Source organism: Mastacembelus armatus, chromosome 5 (assembly GCF_900324485.2).
Source record: "Mastacembelus armatus chromosome 5, fMasArm1.2, whole genome shotgun sequence".
In the NCBI taxonomy this organism is placed as follows: Eukaryota; Metazoa; Chordata; class Actinopteri; order Synbranchiformes; family Mastacembelidae; genus Mastacembelus; species Mastacembelus armatus.
The window spans coordinates 7581086-7602076 of record NC_046637.1 but is presented as its reverse complement, the minus strand read 5'-3'; the positions used below and the strand labels follow the sequence as shown (position 1 = coordinate 7602076).

General features: G+C 38.6%; 2 protein-coding genes across 2 annotated transcripts; both read left to right on the top strand.

Moving 5' to 3' along the window:
• Positions 1 to 547: 547 nt before the first annotated feature.
• smarcd1 (SWI/SNF related BAF chromatin remodeling complex subunit D1) lies at positions 548 to 14076 on the top strand. Its single transcript, XM_026306385.1, has 13 exons — positions 548 to 755; positions 4097 to 4275; positions 5376 to 5418; positions 6327 to 6449; positions 6963 to 7085; positions 7431 to 7547; positions 7843 to 7944; positions 8111 to 8272; positions 9127 to 9224; positions 9772 to 9907; positions 10917 to 11039; positions 11804 to 11905; positions 12517 to 14076. Exons 1-13 carry the CDS (start codon positions 570 to 572, stop codon positions 12568 to 12570), a joined length of 1548 nt encoding a protein of 515 aa, XP_026162170.1. The 5' UTR covers positions 548 to 569; the 3' UTR covers positions 12571 to 14076.
• Positions 14077 to 15017: 941 nt separating this feature from the next.
• On the top strand, positions 15018 to 19899 carry gpd1b (glycerol-3-phosphate dehydrogenase 1b). Its single transcript, XM_026306386.1, has 8 exons — positions 15018 to 15174; positions 16432 to 16609; positions 16775 to 16915; positions 17066 to 17204; positions 17878 to 17990; positions 18366 to 18602; positions 18713 to 18819; positions 19308 to 19899. Exons 1-8 carry the CDS (start codon positions 15128 to 15130, stop codon positions 19402 to 19404), a joined length of 1059 nt encoding a protein of 352 aa, XP_026162171.1. The 5' UTR covers positions 15018 to 15127; the 3' UTR covers positions 19405 to 19899.
• Positions 19900 to 20991: the final 1092 nt, after the last annotated feature.

Genomic DNA, 20991 nt, shown 5'->3' with positions numbered 1-20991 from the left:
ATCAAACACACGCAGGCCATACAAACAGATGGGATGCCATGTTTTCTACTGGTGTACTTTCATACTAATTGGGGAGAAGTGTAACATTAGGAAACAAGAAAGTGTTTGATTTTGTGTCTACGTAGGATGCCAGCGGCTTGGCTCTTAACTTGTTACTTGTTAATAAACAACTTCAGAGGGTCAGAGTCTCACTAATTCTATGCAAATGGAAAATACATATTATATGAATTCAAAGAAGGTTGTGTGGAAGTGTTTTCTTTCTATTTGTGAAGGTGCAAATAAACGAGGTAGGAACTGATTAACAAATTTATGAACCCCTGCTGATGAAGGCAAATTATTTTAATTTTCCCAAAATTTAATATCTGTGATATTACATTCTATCTATCTTCATTTATTTATTTATTTATTTATTCCTCCATCATCGTCTTCGCCCTCGGCGTCGTTGTTCACAGTTTGGCTGCAATACCGCACACATCCAGCAGGGGTCGCTGGGCACCGTGAGCATCACCCAAAACTCTCTAATTCTCGCGGTAGTTCCGTTCTTCCACCGGTGGCGACACAGAGAGGAGATGGCGGCCAGAGGGGGGTTCCAGACAGCACCGACTGGAGGTAGTGGCGGAGCAATGGGACCTGGACCACCGGTACCGGGTGCAGGACCAGGTATGGGGCCTGGGACTCCCTCGGGAAGGATGGGACCGTCGTCGGCCCCGCAGAACCACATGTACCGGTCCCCGATGCCCGCGCCTGGATACCCGGTGAGATATCACTCCATCTTCGCTGCTGACGCGTTAGCCAGCCCGCTAGAACAAAGCCTCTTACAGCTGCTTTGTCAGGGGTGGCTAATGGTGCTCTCCCTCACCGCTGCGGGCAGTTCATTTGAAGTGATACCAGGGAGGAAAAGTAGTTGAAAATGTTTAGCTCGTTACTTTGGCTGACTATCGGAGTTTGACTGTTGTTTGAATTTGCTAACCCTCCCGCCTGCTAACATTAAAGTTAGCGAGCTAGCCTATTAGCTTAGCCTGCTAACGTCGCTAACCGTTAGTTAACTGTGTTTAGATCGGTCCTCTTGCTAAAATTGCTCTTTATGTTTGGATAACATTTCATAAAGAGTATTAACATCAGTATTTAATTACATCTGTCTTGCTTTAGGGCCTTCAAGTTTTTTTTTTGTTGAACTTCTGAATTCAAAAGCTGCAGAGTCAGGTAGCATAAATTGTTTGCTTTGAATGAATATGCAGCACCCTGCTCCAGTTTCACTATAAAGTCTCTATGGTTTAATCAAACTGCAGTGTTAGTTGCCAGGGTCATGTCAGGGTTTTTCATAGGTAGCATCAGTGTCTGTTCTTAAAAAAATAAATAAATAAATAAAAGCTGCTGTTCCTAACCCCCTACAAAAGTTGTCTATACAAGTACATCTTGTATAGACAACTTTCATCTGATGTCTTGTCCGTTCATTCAGGTAAATCTGGCTTGTTTTACAAAGGTTTGGCGATATTAATTAAAGCTTACCCATTCACAGTGTAGCTCACTGGCATTTGGTTAGTACAATAGATATTAGTACAATACACCAGATATTGACCCCACACTTCAGACCTGCAAAAGCAACAACAGTGTGAAGAAAAATAGGTAAGAAAACCTGTTGAGAGAATACAGCTTTTTGTTTGTTTTAATCCTAATGGTGGGATAATTTATTTCAGTTCTTCTAAAACTATATAAAACACAGCAGAATGTGGTAAAAAGCAGTCAATTTAAAAATTATCTAATTGATGTATTGCTAATGCTACAATTATTACCTTGACTTAATAAGAAAAGTGTGAAAATGTATATTCCTGGTTTTAAAGTAAGTGGTAATTACAAACACAGACATGATTTTCTTCTCTCACTAAAATTGGCAGCAAAGGTGTAACATGAATGCAGGCTTCTTGCAGATACATTCAAATTTCTGTTACCGCTGTTACTTTTGTGTTATCCTACTGTGACAATAAAATGTACACCGATTCTCCTCTCAGGAATGAGATGTTGGAGGAGAACCTAAGAATTTGGACATTTTCACTTAAAACTGACAAAAACATTTTTGTTCATTAATTGCTGGTTAATTTTCTAACAATTAATCGACTAATCATTGCAGCTGCTCTGTATGTGCTTAGCTATGCATTGTATGTATGCAATTTGCTTGATAGCAAAGTAGTTCCACATGGTTGTTGGTGCATACACTCCTTCTCTTTACTCTATGTTGATATGTCTGTTGATTTGTCAATGTAAAGTTTTGTTTTGTAATTCTTATATTATGTGGTTACTGTTGTATATGGCTATGGGTGCAGCTAATATGTAGGCTTTTAGATTGGCAATTTTTAAATGAATATTACTTTATTTTTTTTGCATTTTAAATAACAGACATTATAAATCATTTAACACTGATCCACAGTAATGTTTGTTGCTAAGCTACCGGCAACCTAAAACGTGAAAGGATGTTATGTCTCTTTTTCTCCAATGTCCTTGACTGCTTTCACTCATACCTGCACCTTTTCACAACATAGTCAAAGAGGCTTCATACTCTGAATGCTGCAGAACTCCAGTTGTTCTCTGGTAAATCAAGGTTGCAATGATGTATAGTGTAAAAAGCACTATAAACTTTCAGCCCACACTGCTCTGTAGAAAAAGCACAGTGCATTCATCCACCCTGTATTGTTGATAAGTCAGTGTCTGTCAATGTCCTCCCTCCCAGCCTCCACCATAGGCTGAGGAGAGTGTGTTGCCTTCATCTCTCACATTTGTTGGAGTAACTGCTGAAGGGAACGCTGCAATCAGGGGTTTGATATTTTTCTGCTCTTCTCACTTACACTCATGCAGTCAGATACAAGAAGTCGCCTGTTTGAGTTCTTAGCACATGGTTTGGTGAGTTGGCTGCACTGATTGATCTGTGAATACTTGTTTAAAATGGCTGGCATGCTAGTTGTTACCTCTTTTTACAGGACTCTGTGTTCTAGGCAGGTTGTGTCAAACATTTGGATTTGGTGATTAAAAAGCAGTATTTATCTGTGAACAGTACAAATGTTCAATTATGAGCTTTTCTTATAGATGATGTGCTGCTGTTTTGCTGCCATTTAATCACTTGAACTCTGACCTGTTTATTTGAATTTGATTTCTTATAGCAAACATAACCATCACTTTAGACAATATCCATGTGTACTTAAATGATAGAATGACAGGCTAGTGCGATGTGATCTTCATTACCCTAAAAAGCTGTTTGAGAGTTTTTGTTACACAGATTGACCTTGGTACTACAGGTTACTCTACAATGGTGTTGCTTTGTACTGTTTGTACTGGACATTACAAGGATTGAGATGCCGCAACATGTCATGCACTCATAAGCTAAGCTATAAATCAATATCACTTTGTTCAATTTGCAGAAATAAACTTTTTGATTCCACTTAACAGATACTAGCATGATGATGTGCATTGATTCCTGGTTTTGAATCATGTTTTTCAACGGGGCATGCTATAGCAGTGTTCAATGAAACAAATAGAATTATAGTGCACTGTTATCCTAGCCACAGCAGTAGGTTTGTTGGAACTACAGATATATTATCTTGAAGATGCAAGGTCCTAAATGCCCAAAACCAGAGTACCACTCTACCTTATCCAGCAGTATGCCTCCAGCACAGTTGGTAATGTTTGAGTGGGAAGCTGTTGAGGGGCTGATTTTCTCGAATAATCATGTAGTATATAAGAATTCACTATTTGCAGTGCCTGTGGTGATGTGTATATATGTATATTTTCCCCAAAGAAAAGAAGCAGTTTCTCACATTTGAGAAGGTAAATCATCAAATTTGTAACATTTTTCCAATTGAAATAACTTCAACTTAACTGAGCCTGAAATAGTTGCAATAGGTTCTAAGATGCATGTCCACTTATAGAGAAAACACATAAGGTATGTTGATGCTCAGACCAAATTCCAGCAGTCTTAACAAACCTGAAAATAGCCATCAGTTAATCTTATTTGACATCTGCAAAACATCAGTACTTCAGGTGGACTGTTAAATAGAATGCTCAGAAAACTTTAAGATATGTTAAAATTCTTTTCTTTTCTATGCAGAGGCCAGGCATGCCGCCATCCAGCCGTATGACCCCTCAGGGACCAGCCATGGGCCCCCCAGGATATGGCAGCAGCCCTGTGTCTCGCCCTGGGATGCCTGGTGTGATGGACCCGTCTCGTAAAAGACCAGCCCCTCAACAGATACAGCAAGTTCAGCAGCAGCAGAACCGCAACCAGCAGTAAGTCCTCCTGACACCATGTGTTGATATGGTAGAAACAGAATATCAGAGTTTAGAGGTAAACCTAATTACATGAAATGTTTTATTACCTTGCCTTGAGTATCAGAGGTGCTGATAGTGCTAGAGTTGCTATTTCAGCCCACAAGGAAGAAAAAATGGTGTTTTGACTCTAATCAGGAGTGTGCATGCATCAGTTATTTTTGGGTTTTGCATGCATTCCCTCCCACAAATGCACTGTCATGCATCTGTCTGCTTCTATTGAGTTTCTGATCAGTGTAATCCACAGTGATGTTTCCTGATGGACATATGTTTTTCCCATCCCAGACTGTCTTTCCGAAGTTAAAGAAGTAGCTGTAAAGTTTCAAAGATAAAGAAAGAGAAAGAAAAAAATTAATTAAATGTGGTCAAAAACATTATTGCCCTTGTCTTTGTTTTTTTTTACAGTTTCTGGAGCAGCTCTTATATTGAGTTGTTCTGACTAAGTCTGAATGATAAGTAGATGGCTTTTGAAAAACCTTTTTTGCAATAGTTTTTGTCAAATTCGTGTTTTTATCTTCTTAGATATGACATTTTGCTGTTTTTTGGTGGACCCTGGATATGACATCTTTGCTCTGAATGTCTGGTCATTTGTTCTTTTGAAGAAAAAAAAACTTGTCTTGGGCATTTTGCACTATTTCCTAAAATTTTATAGACCAAGCAATTCACTGAGGAAAGGTATCTGATTATTCTGTGGAGTCTTTATGTATAAGGGAAATGTATTTACCATACCAGGCAAAACAAAGGTATAACTTGGTCCTGATTCAAAGGGCATTTTCAAAACACTGTTATAGTTATGTACAAGAATGGTAGTTTCATGTTTTACACATACATAGAATATTAGTAGCATCCTTTAAATTGATTTCCTGGAGCATCCGTGACCCTGGTTTATCACTACAGATTGGCAAATGAATTGTTGGGATTATTTTGCAGTATTGTTCTTTGTGTGCAGCCTGTAATCCTCAGACTGACAAGTTTAGCGGGCTTCTTTGCCATGTTGTCAAGGCACAGGGTCGCTCTGATTGACACTCGCATTTACGTTTTTTAATAATTTGTTTTTACAGCACAAAGAAGAAGAAGATGGCTGATAAAATTCTACCTCAGAGGGTGAGTGTTAATCAAACAGCAGTCCGAGGAAATCCATTAATTCTGACCTTGATTATACTGGCAAGATTACATTAGCAAATCCATTTGAATTTTAACTGTTGACTGTAATCAAAATATGGGTCGTGTTTAAAGTAGTAGCATTAAGAGGACACAGACGTGACATTTTATGGGGTGACATTTTTGTGATCTCACCTCCGTATCACAGTATTGGATACATTTTCTTTTTAAATTAATTCTTCTCAGATGAACTCAACAATAAATGAAATGTAAAGAGAGTGCAGTCAGAGGTCTCCTTTAATGATAAGGAGAGCACCCAGGTTCAGTCAACACAGAAGAGCAAAGAAGAATAAGCCACTCTCTTTTACTTATAACATTTTATAGGTTAGAAGAATGTGGGAAACTCTAAGGAAGTAACCACAGGAAAGGTGTAATTTACATATATGATTGCGAAGCGATAACGCATCTGTGCATTCTCTATGAAATCCTCCCAGGGCCAAAGGTTAAAGGTCTAAAGGACTAAAGGTCATCAGAGGCACCATAAATGTTTAACTTTAAGAGAATAACGATATTAATGAATCTTTGCAAACAGAGTACCCTGCATTTTGCATATATCTTTTAGCCTGCATGTCAAAGGGAAAATGTACACAGTAGTTGTAGCTATTTAGTTATTGTATAGAAATTGCTGGAGCAGTTTACTTGCTTGCTGATATGTTTTTGCCCCTCTAGTTCTATAAACTATTTACATTGCCTCTTTGAGACAGTACAAATATGCAAATGTTTCCACAGTGCTTATTGTGAGATATTATATGGAGATAAAGCTGATGATAGTGTTCCTCTGAGTGTACTCTTGAGTGTTGCACCTGTTTAATCTTGTACCTTGATCACCATTGTCTTTTCTGCTGTCACAGATCAGAGAGCTGGTCCCAGAGTCTCAAGCTTACATGGATCTGCTGGCTTTTGAGAGGAAGCTAGACCAGACCATCATGCGCAAGAGGCTGGACATTCAAGAGGCCCTCAAGAGGCCTATTAAGGTACATCCAATTTAGTGCTTCACTCCTGGGCTTCCTAAACCACTGCTGAAATGACATTCATTTCAAAGCTGTTCAATGCTCTGTGCTTCCTGTCCTGGCTTTCTAAAGCCAATTCTTCAAATGCTTGTCCACCATTTTTATCTAATCGTAGAACCAAGCTTACAGATTTTTGAAAAAGATACAGATGCTGGTATGGTTTCTGTGCTGATGCTGTTCTAGTTGTAATGGAAGATAACTCAACTTAATGCCTGGCAGATGTGAGTGAATTGAGCAGATTGATACATTATCTTAAATGAAGTTATGCATGATTATATCAGAGCTGTCTTGACCTTGCCTTGAGTAAAAATGTCTTTATTGAATGCAACATACCTTTATTCATGGGATTTTAAGGTATATAACTGGTGTTTACCAACTTGCACTGATTATCAGCATAGATAGGTTTGTGTTGCAAGCCTGTGTTGAGTGATTGATACTTCAGGATTTTAAAGTGAGTTTCCTTTGACTGATTTTTAGCAAAAGAGAAAGCTTCGTATCTTCATATCCAACACCTTCAACCCTGCAAAGCCTGACGCAGAGGATGGAGAGGGCACAGTTGCATCGTGGGAGCTACGTGTCGAGGGGCGGTTGCTGGAAGATGTAAGCTTCACGGGGCTTTTTTTGTGCATAAAATGGGTTTCTAGCTCCCAGTGTGCTGCTGCTAGTATGTATTATATGTATTAAAGTATTATTTCCAGACTACTGTCAAAGTAATGCAAGAAATGACCAAGTTCAGACAGTAAAACAGAGAATATCTACTTTCCTATTATGAATATAATATCCATCCATCCATTCTTTTCCATGGCCAGGTTGCGGGGCAGCAGTCTAAGCAAAGATGCTCAGACCTTCTTCTCCCCAGATATAATAAATCTAAAATTTTACAGACAAGTTTCACAAGGATATTTTGAACAGATATTTCCAATGACAGTAACATTTGCTTTGCAGACGGCTGTGTCCAAGTATGAAGCCACTAAACAGAAAAGGAAGTTCTCCTCTTTCTTCAAGTCCCTTGTGATTGAGTTAGACAAGGACTTATATGGCCCAGATAATCACCTTGTGGAAGTAAGATTTATGCATTTGAATATGTACTTCTGCAAAAAATTGTTATCAAGTTAAATTATAGTAGTTTTAATTGTTATATATGTGTGTAATGAAACCATGAAGGTACAATGTAATGAAACATATTGGCTGCATACAGGTATATCCAAATAAGTTGTCACTTCATTTGAGTGTTCATTTAATAGGTGGAATGAGTCATTCGAATTGAACAATTGGTTTGGTAAATGAAGAATATCATTTTTTTAAATTGATCGGTAAACACCTATTAATAATAAAAATATCCCTTACGTCATTTTAGTGGCATAGGACTGCCACCACCCAGGAGACTGATGGTTTCCAGGTGAAGAGACCAGGTGACGTGGGTGTTCGCTGCACAGTCCTGCTCATGCTCGACTACCAGGTAAATGCTCAGGGGATCGCTCTGCTCTCAAAAGGCCTTTTTCCTAATCTTGTCTTCAAGGAAAACATTTAGTTTAACAACAGAAGTTAGCCTAAGCTTAGTCATCCTCTAACAGCAAAATTAATCTTTTCTAGTCCACCCATCATTCTTTCTATGTACCAAACAGCCCCCTCAGTTCAAACTGGACCCCCGGCTGGCTCGTATGCTGGGTATCCACACCCAGACCAGACCTGTCATCATTCAGGCCCTGTGGCAGTATGTCAAGACCCACAAACTTCAAGACCCACATGAGCGTGAGTTCATCAACTGTGACAAGTACCTACAGCAGGTAAATAGTCTTTTTGTAACATAACACACCTTGAAATATACAGTACAGTTGTGTGCTACATACTTTAAAATACACAAAAAGAAGCCTCTTTGTTCCTAACAGTGGTTGGTGCGTACAGCTGGAATGATCAGCAGCCTTATAGTTGCTCTGGTTAATTCCTACTCTCGATGTTGAACAGTCACTTTCTCTACTCTTCCTCCTGTCCTTTTATGGAGACACTCTCTTTCTGGGTTGATGACTGGTTTCCCAGTGAATTCTTATACTCTGCCAAGATATACAGAGCATTGTGGAGAGCTAATGTTGAATTCCAAAAACATTAACATATGAAATTTTGCTCGAAGGCTTATATTACCTGGATGTTTTTACACTTTCTTGTAACTGTACTTCTGTGATTTGAGATATGGAAAAGATCAAATAGAGCTGCAGGTTTAAAGGCTTTATGAAACATAAAATGATAGTTAGTTAAAATGAGAAGTTACAATCTAATAGCAGACCCAGCAATCAGACAAAAGGGGAAGGGGGATTCCAATTGTTCACAAAGTATTAAGATATATCAGTGAACCACTGGCCTCTGGCCATTATGGTAATTACTTATGATGAATGGCATCGTAGCAGTGTTTTCTATCAGTCCAACTTACTCTCTCCTGCTGCCATAAATACTCACAAGGTCACAAGATGTCTGTTAATCTTCAGCTTAGTAGAGTACCCCTCCTTTTGAGTAACATTTTCCAAAAACCTCAATGGAAGGAAATTACTGACTTTTGAAAATGACAGCAAGAATATTGAGAGGTGGACTAAATGCGTTGTTGGTTTAAGTGTTACCTGATGCAACAGAGGTTGGTCCTCATTTTCAGATCTTTGAGACCCAGCGGATGAAGTTTTCTGAGATCCCACAGCGCTTGCATGCACTCCTGATGCCCCCAGAGCCAATCATCATCAACCATGTGATCAGGTAACTTTGTTAATATGGCAGAACAAAATGGAAATTGTGTTTCTTTCCGATTCTGTTAGCAAATATTAGTTTTCTCTGCATCTGTCAAGATAAACCGCTTTCCAGTAGATTCCATAAATGTTGTATTTTTATTGATACATCAACTTTTCTCTGCCTTGAGTTTTTTTTTTGTTTTTTTTTTTTTAAATCGGCTTAGATTCCCATCAAAATGAGATGATAGTTAAACACCTAATTGTTACACCTAATTGTAAAGAAAAATTGCTTCTACTAACAGTTATTAATATGCTTGTTCTGTTTTTAAGAGAAAATACTGAAAAAAATGCCCAATATAATTCCCCAGAGCTGATTTAAAATAAAAAATAATTGTCTGTTGATTTTGCCATTAAACAAATGGTTCTTTTTCCTGTCATACTGTGTGGCAAATAACAGCTGTTCAAAAACTTTTGAAACTAAGAACATTTTACCTGACAGGAGAATTTGATTATTTAAACCTAGCCTTATTGGTCAGGCTCCTAAATATGCTGTATATACCATATATTCTTAATAGTGTGGACCCCAATGACCAGAAGAAGACTGCTTGCTATGATATTGATGTGGAGGTGGACGACACACTGAAGACCCAGATGAACTCCTTCTTACTCTCCACTGCCAGTCAGCAGGAAATAGCAGGACTGGACAACAAGGTACAGGGCCTGTCTGAGCAGTCACCAGCTGTTTGTTTCACGGGTATAACTGGTTTGTGTGTCAGGCACAACTCTGTGTGCACTGTGAGAGGTATTTCCTATTTCCTGTACAGTTTTTTGTGTGTTGTTTTGATCTTCTTCACTAATAAATTGTCCTCTCCTGTAGGAATATGGGACTCCCTAAAATGTCCCACTTTCAAAGAGAGGACATGTATTGTTTTATGTCCAGTCGTTTAAAATAAAGCTTATTTTTTCCTATCATTTTGAATCAAGGCACAGTGATTACTACAATGCACGTCTTGCCAGTTTGGCATGTGACAGCTGCTGGAACTGCTAAGGTCATTTAAAGCACCATTGATTTTAAGTGTAATGGTTTTTTTTTTCTGTTTCATGTCAGTTTTTTTTTTCTTGTTTTTGTGTGCCTGTGGAGAGCAGTTTCACGCTTATCTGCTCCCTCAATTGTTGACTGTGTATTATTGCCTTCTTTCTGGCCAGTTTTGAGGTCAGTCAGGTCTTCTCGACCTCCTACTAGGAGCCATTATCTTGGCTGCTCTTGCTGTAATCACATTGATAAGGCACAGAGCCATTCCTCAAAAGAACATCCCCCTGTGTATAGTCTTTGTTCTGAAACAGGTCAACAATGAAAATACAGAGAGCCTGTTTAGTTTGTAGGCGCCATTCATTTTGTTACTTTATTCTGATTTTGCAGACAATTACTGATACACACCCTGTTCCCCTTACAGCGTAACATGTTGGTTTTCTCTGCATCTGGTGTATTTTGATTCTAGAGAAAACTAGATCATATGAAAACAGGGACAGGACATATTTCATACCTTGTACCTGTGTTCATCCCACATTTCTTAAAACAGAGTCTATCTGGGTGGAATGACTTGTATTACCCCTGTGTAAATAGACAATGGTCAGGCCATGCTTTTCAGTCTCAGGATTTTATCTCACAATTTTCTGGCTGCTGTTTGATCATAGTTCTTCTCTGCTTTATTTTCCTCAGATCCATGAAACCATTGAGACCATTAACCAGCTGAAGACCCAGAGAGAGTTTATGCTGAGTTTTGCCAGAGATCCTCAGGGCTTTATCAACGACTGGCTGCAGTCCCAGTGCAGAGACCTCAAGGTGAATAGACAGAACCTTTTTAATCTATTTGTTTTGGGAATGTGAATCCAAGAAACAGTAACTTATCCATCTGGTTGCCTGTGGAAGATAAGTAGAAAATTTACAAAAAACATTCTCTTTTCAACTATTGACAGCCAATTGAAATCCATGAAAACATCATATTGAGAGACCTATAAATCTTTAAAAAAACAACAAAAAACAAAACCCATAATCAAGTATAATCACACACTGGTATCTCTAAGCCCTAAGTAAGTTTCAAGTTCAGCACAGGTCTTTTGCACTTGTCACAGGTTAATAATGTGCTGTGGTTTTGTGTGTCACAGTGACAATGTCAAAGATTGAGCTTTATTACAAAATGCCACAAGCTCCTGCACCGTAGACCAGGCTCATCCCGCTCTCTCCGATGTAACACGTGAGGGCAGAGTCAAACAGTGTGAAACTTTTAATAACATGTCTGATTAGGTGCATGCTAGCCTCCTGATTTTCCCACTGAGTGAGCCGATTAACCACTGACCACCTGTCACCACCTGCACTGTTTGTTCAGCTGAATCTGTGAAACTGAACAAGTTCAACCCAAGGCTCACTGGCTGCTCCCACAGCAACAATTGTCTTGAGACAATATGTTCATCATAACTGCAGTCTGTTTCATTGAAGTCACTCTGCTGGTTGTTTTTTGTCCTTTTTCCCATGGTCCTATACCATTTATTTTATCAATTCCAGAACTTGCTGAGATAGTTTTGTCTAATAATGTTTTCTGTTAACAGACCATGACAGATGTGGTAGGAAACCCAGAAGAAGAGCGAAGAGCAGAGTTTTACTACCAGCCATGGGCTCAGGAGGCTGTCTGTCGCTACTTCTATTCCAAGGTCATCTGTTTTTTCTCAGCTGATTCTTTCTCTTATATTTTTTTCTTCTGTATTTTTTTTTTTTTTTTGTCCTGATGATTCTACCACTCTGGTCCAAAAAAGATTTTGTACTGACATTCATGGTCTACAGAGGATAAATCCTCATGGCTTTGGTGATTCCTTTTTCCTCTAGCACCACTGTGGAGTTGACATTTTACATTGTCCTCACTGACCCCCCTTGTACAGCAGGGTAAATTATGAAATATATGTCATAGATGCATAACATATTAGTAGCATTAGTAGTTTTTAGAAAGTTACAGAAATTGTTAGTTGCATGGACATAATTTGCTGAATTATTTTTTTAGTTTTATTAAATGTCAGAAAATCAGGATAAATGCTCAGTCCATGGTGACATTCACACACTTGTGAAACATCAGCTTGTTGCCATTGTCGTAAGTATGATGTTATCATTTAGCCCAAAGGAAAATGTGCCCAGGTACATCCACACAGAGCATCAAGTGCGGCTGTAGACTCTTAATCTTGTTGTTTTTATCATGCCCACTATTTACTTTCACAGTTTTCATCATTTCATTGTCTTTGTGTGGTTAAACCTTTCTGAAAATATCTTTCAGGTCCAGCAGAGGCGACAGGAGCTGGAGCAGGCACTTGGCATCAGGAACACCTAAAGAAATTCGACCACAGGCAACAAATGAGGAGATGTGCTGATGGAGATGATTGGTGTGTGTGTGGTGTGTGTGTGTGGTGTGGTGTGAGAGAGAGAGAGAGAGCAGGTCTGTGTGGGGGATGTTCAGACTGACACATTTTACTGACAAACTTAGAGATAGATGGCTCAACCATTACATATAGGATTTTTTTTTTGTTTGTTTTTTAATCTTCACCCTGCAGCTGAACAACTATTGCAGATTGGTTGATACTTCCACATTTTTGTATGAGCTCCATGTATTTTCTCTTGCATGTGTAAGCCTTACCAGGAAGCATTCCTTTTTTGTTTTATATATTGTGCCCACTCAGACGTGTAGACTGTACACAAATGAAAAGCAGAGGGCAGATTGCAACTTTTAATGTATTTTGTCCCTCAAACTAAAAATATCTAAACTAAGCTGGAATGTGTTCATTGTGCTGTGGTTCTTTGTTGCGCTTTTTGGAAAGTATATTTACATTTTACTTTCCCAGCTCAGGCCACAGGTTTTTGCCCATTCAGTTAGATATTCATTGTGATTGCTTTTCTAATCATTCAGGACACTGCTGCACACTGGCTGTTCATATCACTTTGTCTTAAGTTCTTACTGTTTTGTTATGACAGTTTGTGCCACAGTTCATTGTAAGAGACTAGTTTAGTTGTTCAATCATGGCAGAATATATACATTGTTGTGGCAAAGCGGTTATTTTATGTTTAGGATACCATGAAGTTTTTTTTTTTTTTTTTGTTCTTTTGTCATCAGTGATCCTTGTTTTAAAATATGTATTATATTAGTACTTGTCTTGTTAGCTAGTACAGATAATCATGGAAGTAGCTAGTATAAGTACCTCTAGATATAGTTTTGTAAATACTAAGCAGAAAAAAAATGACATGGATGTGAAGTAAAATTGTATGCCAGATCTTTTCATAACTTTTTGTGTACACTCAGATAGTTGAACCAGTATTTATATTAATCAGCCCTCACTCTTAGAGCCCAGTGATTTAGCTCTACAATGTATGTACATTTGACAAACCACTGCTCTGCAGAGCTAAATGTACACAGCATTCACGCAGGGAGCTACATATTCTGCTTTTGCTTTAAGTAATTTAATTAACAGAAGCCATAAACACTTGAACAAGCTCATCCTCACCTGTTGCTGAGCAGATTTAAAGAGTTATAGTTTCCTCTTCATACACTGGCTGAAGACCTGACACCTTGTGTGTTTAGTGGTTGTTTTGCTCTCGAAGTTAAAGATTAGTGTTCTGGCTGAAACTTTTTACATGTGCATTTCATTAACAAATTCCAATAATACACTAATATTGGTTTGGGCAGGTACGTGATTTGAAACAAGCGTTGGGGACCTCTGGGGTGTAACACAACACCAGGGAGGGAGGGGGGACTGTAGTGTTATTTGAATCTAAAGACTTTTTCATGGACCAAACCTATTTTTCTGTATGTTCTTATGTTATAATAAAGGATATGTAAAATGTACCTGGAGGTGGGAGTTTGCCAGTAATTTTCTTACCTCTGCATGATGAAAAGCTGCTGTGTTATTCCTCTATAGGTGAATTATTATTTCCAATATCTGTTTTCTTAATTATTTATTTTGGTCTTAAAATGCTGGAAAATAGTTAGTTTCCCATTTTTAAAAAAATCCCTAAAGTCCAATGTGATTTCTTGTTGGGTCCAGCTACAAGTTTAAATTAACCTAAGTTTGTCAATGAAGACAATGAAACCTTAAAAGTTCTTTTCAGTAATGGAAAGTAGCCAAGTACTTTTGCAGTACTTTTGCTCAAGTATTGTACTTAACTGCAGTTTTGAGGTGTCTACTTGTGTTTCCTTTTTCTGCTACTTTATAATTTGACTTCATTACTTTTCAGAGGAAAATATACTTTTACTTGACTACATTCATTTTCTAACTTTAGTTGTTACTTTTTGGAAGCAGACATATAAAACAACACAATTTGATCGTGAAACATTGATCTTCAGTAGGGAATTCACAAGCTACTCACTAGTATGTAAAGTTAGTTTACAGTACAATAATGTGGGATGTACCATTGAGCACTTAGTTTTTGGTACTTGAAGTATGTTTGTCTGCTAATACATTTGTGCTTTTTACCTAAGTCAAGTTTTAAATCCAGACTTGTAACAGTATCACTGTACTTATTCCACCCCTGGGTTTTTTATGTGAACTCTTGATCTGAGAAGTGTCAGATAAATATAGAAGAGAAACAAGTAGCCTACAGTCTCTGTGAAATATAGTCAAATACAAGTGTGAATGAGAAGAAAATAGGAAAAAATCGAGGTGCAAGTATATCAGAATTGTTAAGTACAATACTTTACAATGGAGAGAAACACCCCGGTATTTCATTTAAATTTAAAAAAATCTGTGCGTGCGCGTTAAGGAGTTTGTTCCTGCGCTCTGGACCAACCGTGGGCAGAGGGTGGGCCCGAGCCTCTGCCTGTCCGCTATAAAAACACTTTGTTTCGGCTTCAGTCCGTCTTTCGCACCGGCAACAGCTCAGTCTGGAAGGTGAAACACATGATGGCAGCGCCGAAGAAAGTCTGTGTGGTTGGCTCTGGTAACTGGTAAGTGTTGGTTTAAATGGTTTATTATTAATAATAAAACATACACAATACACTTCTTGCAGTGTGGCGTTTAATATAAGTTTCTGCCAGTTGTGTGTAATAATAGGTTTAATGTCACCGTATCGGTATTTTTGCTCCCAGAATAAGATTTCACATGCAGTTTTTTGGGGTTTTTTTTTTTTTTTTTTTTTTTTTAATTTTCCAAAACTTTGCAAACTTTAGTTAACGGCGGCTCACTGATTCATGAAGTCCATGTATATTCGCCTGCTGTTTTGCAAGACTGCAAACTGTATTTGGCTCTGCAGAGAGGAGGTCTCCAGGAGGCTGACACTGTGCGACCCTTGATGTTTCAGCACTCCCAAAATTTGTATTAAAGAAGCAGTTTCTCCCTTTTTTTTTTTTCATTTAGCAACATGTGTGCTGAGTCAGGCTTGGTGTGGTGTTGATATCACCTAGCCAGAGTTCAGGAATTTTGCTTAGGTAGCACTACCACACAGTAAGAAGTGAAAGTTAGGAAATCATTAGCAAAATAGGAATAAATGATCAAAGTAAAAGTGCTCAGTGCAGCAGAAAGTACCCCCTCTGCTTTAAAGCAGTGAGTTTATGCATTGAATGTATTTCTAATGCATTAACATGGATGGCACATTCTAATGCTGCAGCTTCTCAAGTAAGAGAACAATGCACCATGTTTCATTAACTGATCAGTTTTTCTATGGGAAATCTACAAACTAGTTAGCTGTGATGGGGTGTAGTAAAAATACTTTAGTAGTCAACATTGTGTGTTAGTACAGAAGGTATGCTAAAGTACTTAGTTTGACCAATTAGGAATTGATATATGGTTCTTAGTTGGTGGTGATATTCAAATCTTTGATTGAACCCATCCTGCTAAAATAAAGGTCACCTGCTGTTCATGTTTATCTTGTGTGCAAAAGCACATGAAAGCATTTGGTCATGTGACTCAAAATTTCTCCACCACAATCCAGGCTAATAAAAGTTCACATGCCCACTGACAACTGTTCACTTTGAGATACATTACTGTCTTTAAATCCATATTTACACAGCATACTTTCTGCTGGAGCAGTATCAGAGATCAGTATATCTGATCAAGATGTGGCCACATCAGAAGTGTGAAACCCCCATTGCACAGTATGAAATCCACCCAAATCAGTGTTCCCCAGTTTATATTTCCCAGACAAAAATAGAGGAAAGTTGAATCATTTCATTCGGAATCATCATTGTGTCTCACTGTGTCACCAGGGGCTCTGCCATTGCCAAGATCGTGGGTGCCAACGCAGCCAAGTATGACATGTTTGACACCACAGTGAACATGTGGGTGTTCGAGGAAATGGTGAACAACCGTAAACTCACAGAAATCATCAACACAGACCATGAAAACGTGAAATATCTGCCCGGTCACAAGCTGCCCCCCAATGTGGTTAGTGTGAAAAATTCTTTTGTTGATAAGGATGATGCCTGAGAAAAATAAATCCCTTCTTCTTTTGAAGCTGGTTTTGGTGGGAATGTGAGACACTGTATTTTTCTCTGGGTTTGGTGTTGTTTTTATATGATTGAAGTCTTATAATTTCTCTCTCTTCCTCAGTTGGCTGTTCCAGACTTGGCTGAATCTGTGAAAGGAGCTGACATCCTGATCTTTGTGGTACCTCACCAGTTTATTGTGAAAGTGTGCGACACCATCAAAGACCACATCAAAAAGGATGCTATAGGAATGTCTCTCATCAAGGTAACATCTTCCTTATTAAAACGTTTTGTCGTCATACAGCATAATAATGAAATGCAAAGCTTCCATCTCTTTCTGTTAGATCTCAGTGAGGAATGTGAGGTGTGCTCTCGTGTTTTCTCCTGTGAATTTTGTGGTTATCCGTCTGCACAGGGTGTCGATGCGGGTCCAGAGGGTCTGAAGCTGATCTCAGAGGTCATCCGAGGGAAACTTGGTATCACCATGACAGTCCTCATGGGAGCGAACATCGCTAGTGAGGTCGCTGAGGAGAAGTTCTGTGAAACAACCATCGGTATGGGGTGTAATTCTTCAGTACGATATCCACGTTGTCTTACTCATTTGGGTAAAATGACATCAAACTAATAAAAAGGATGGATCACATTAGAGCAGAATAATAATTAAAATGTAACTGAGTGCAGTGTTTACATGACACAGTCACCTACAGAAATATGGACTGATACGTTTCTTTTTTTTTTTTTTTTTTCACCTGTGCATACAAAGTTATTTGTGAGACACCATCAGCAGTGGGCGACATGATAGCAGATTTAAAGTGTCAAGCAGCCAGTGTCCTGGTCTAAACCCAGGCTGAACCCACCATGAACCCAAGGCTTTTTCTTTACACATATATTGGTTTTTTAAACATTTCACTTGAACTGAAAAATCATGGGACCCTGGATCTCGAAAGATGTTACCCCATCAACACATCCATTTGAGGCATTTCGGTGTATAAGTGGAAATTTTGTAATGTCAAAAATATTTATATTAAATTGGATGGCACATCATTGTGCATAGTGCACAGAGTGCAACACAAGACCTGATCTCCAGTTTTCAGTTTAGTGTGGTGTGGTTTTATTGACTTTGTGTTGCAAAACAAATATTTTATTGTCAGACACAGATGGATTTTTAAAAACAAAAGTTGCTACACTACAGAAACTGACTGAGTTATTTCTTACCTTTGGGCTCAGGCTGCAAGGATAAAACATACGGGCCCATGCTGAAGGAGCTAATGCAGACCACCAACTTCCGTGTGACAGTGGTGGAAGAGTCTGATGTCGTGGAGATCTGTGGGGCGCTCAAGGTCAGAGTTTCTTCTCCGCCAAACTAATGAGCTCCTTGATTTTCCAAACCACCTGAACTCTGGCATAGATTACTATGTTAAACCTGTGCTTCAGTGGTTAAAAACAAAATCTTAGGTAATTAAACAATGTCTAAAGGTGTATAGGTGATAGAAATGACCTATAGAAATCCACTTTTACATGGTCATTTTTTGTAGCTTCTTATTTAAAAAACATTTTTCACTTCAAATATATGTTCAGAAAAGATGTCTATGATCATTCAGACCTCTATTTAAAAAGCTAACACCTTAAAACTTGTTTTAAGTGATATATCTAAAAGGCTTTAGTACCACCCCTATCATATAAAAAGTGTAATACATTATGTGTATTATGTGCAGAACATTGTAGCAGTAGGAGCAGGTTTCTGTGATGGCCTAGGATTCGGCGACAACACCAAAGCGGCGGTGATTCGGCTCGGCCTGATGGAAATGATTGCCTTCGCCAGGGTCTTCTGCACAGAATGCCCCGTCTCCCCCGCCACCTTCCTGGAGAGCTGCGGCGTCGCTGACCTCATCACCACCTGCTACGGTGGACGCAACCGTAAAATTGGGGAAGCTTTCGCCAAAACAGGCAAAGTATGAACACCTCTCATCTCCCTCTGCGTTTCTCTGTCACTGTCTCTTCTTATGAATACCTTAATAATGAAACATCAAATAACTCTATCACATGTTTATGATATGTTTAGAGCATTGAGCAGTTAGAGAAAGAGCTGCTGAGCGGTCAGAAGCTTCAAGGCCCAGCAACCGCAACTGAGGTCCACCAAATCCTGAAACAGAAAAACATGGTGGAAAAGTAAGTTTGTCTTTATGGTTTGTTTGGACTTGTGTGACTTTTCTGCTATACACACTGGAGTATTGCATTGCATTGATAAAGAGGGAAAATTTGATGAAATCACATTATGCTAGTATGTGGATTACATTTAAATGAATACCTCGACACTTGGTGAAATGGATTTATTTACTTTTCTCCCAGAATTAGAGGCTCATGAATCAAAGTTTAAATATAAACTATGTTTAAACTTTGTTTTTTTCTAAAAATTCAACAAATGAAATCTAAAGTTCTGATTATTGAACCTTACTGACAGGTGAATTTTGTTACCAGTCTAGCGCTTTCTGCCTGTTTCTAGTCTCTGTGCTAAGCTAAGGTAACAGACTGATGGCAGTAGCTTTATAGCTATTATAAAAGATAAGAGTAGTATAAATGGCAATAAAGCAAATTAGCCTGTTGCTTAAAATGCTGAACCAGACCTTCATTCTTAAATAACTTTTTCATTTTGCCAGGTTTCCTCTTTTCACTGCTGTTTACCAGATCTGCTTCGGTGGCCACCCAGTCACGGAGTTCATCAAATGTTTGCAGAACCACCCGGAGCACATGTAAAGGACTGACATAAGGACTGAGTGGGTGGAAGATGGAGAAGGACTTGTACAACTGTATAACCAATGAGTTCATAGGAGGAGCAGGTCAGGTGAAGTTAGGACCTAATCCTGGCTACTCTCTTGTTTGAGTGTTGAACAGAGAAAAGAAAGAAAATAAGTGATGTTGTCCTCCATCTACCTGACCTGCTCTTTTTGCTCATTATAAACACACAGGTCACAAATTATTGCATAAATCTACTGAGGCTTAGAAGGTTTAAGAATCTGAATCACTCTACCTTACACAATACATAAACCCAGACCTCAGTGTTATGAAATGTTATGTAATTTCTTGGGTAAAAAGTGCCTGGATTTTGCCTGTTCTCTGACATGTATGTTAAACAAAGCACTGAACACAACCACTGTCGCTCTCACAGCGTTGCTTTTATTCGCAACATTTTAAGACGGAGCCTAATACTTAACAATATTTATTTTTGGAATAAATTATTGAACTGGTTTACTTTTTGGCTATGTTCATGTTTAATGTTCACTTTTTAACTTGCTGGATTCTGCCTGCAGGAGTCTTGCACGATCTGCAGGAGCCTCACTGTAACCTGACCTGAGCCCAGTCAGACTGCTACTCTAAACTCTTCACCTTTACCATTTTCTAGTGTCTACTTCAACCTTTCTTTGAGCACACATCCTGCCTCAGTCACTGCCCTCATAAGAGATGGCTGCTCAGTATTACCAGGTTTGTCAGTGGTAAATAGGTCAGCAAGATTATGGATGACTTTGTATTAAAAAACACAGTCTTTTGTGATGTTTTTCCATCCACTTGATTAATAAGATTTTTGTAGTTATTTCATTCATTAACAAACACCTTTTTCAGTTGATTTGCAGGGAGGGAGAGTGTCTTCATTAATGGCCATCTGTCTGTCACCATATGCCAGCATCGATGCTCAGTCCCAGAGGAGTCTCAGCTAAAAGCGCCATAAATAATGAGGGGATACAGTAGCCTGTTGTATCTGGGCTTGACACAAGGTTTTGCATACCTATCTCTGCCAATATTATAATTTATAGAATCACTCAACAAAGATCCTCTCCATGCATATCTTAACAACTACACGAATTGATTCAACCTTTATGTTTATCAGCAAATTCCCCTCAGTTACATGGTGAGTTATGAAGTTATATAATTTACCACTTGTTTAAGATTGTATTCCCTTGCTGAAATCTCTTGCATAGTTATTGAGTCAACCACACTGTAAGACTTCTATTAATAACATGCTCCAATGGGGCAAATGTCCATCTATAATTAGACTGTGGACAGCACTGCAGCTGCCTCATTCCTGCTTAACTATACAGATGGAAGGATGTCCTTTTATTTGAAATACTAGTGTTGTGCTGCTACTGAAATTATAATCTGACCTATTTCAGATATTTGGAGATTTATTTCAGAGTCTGCATATTTAAATGTACAAATACAGGCCTTTCAGCAGGGTGCAATGTATATTATACATACAGATATGCTATAGTCACAAAACAGCTTCACATTTGAATAGGTCAAGAGCTTTCATAATACTTACCATTGTAATACAACCACTAACCACTT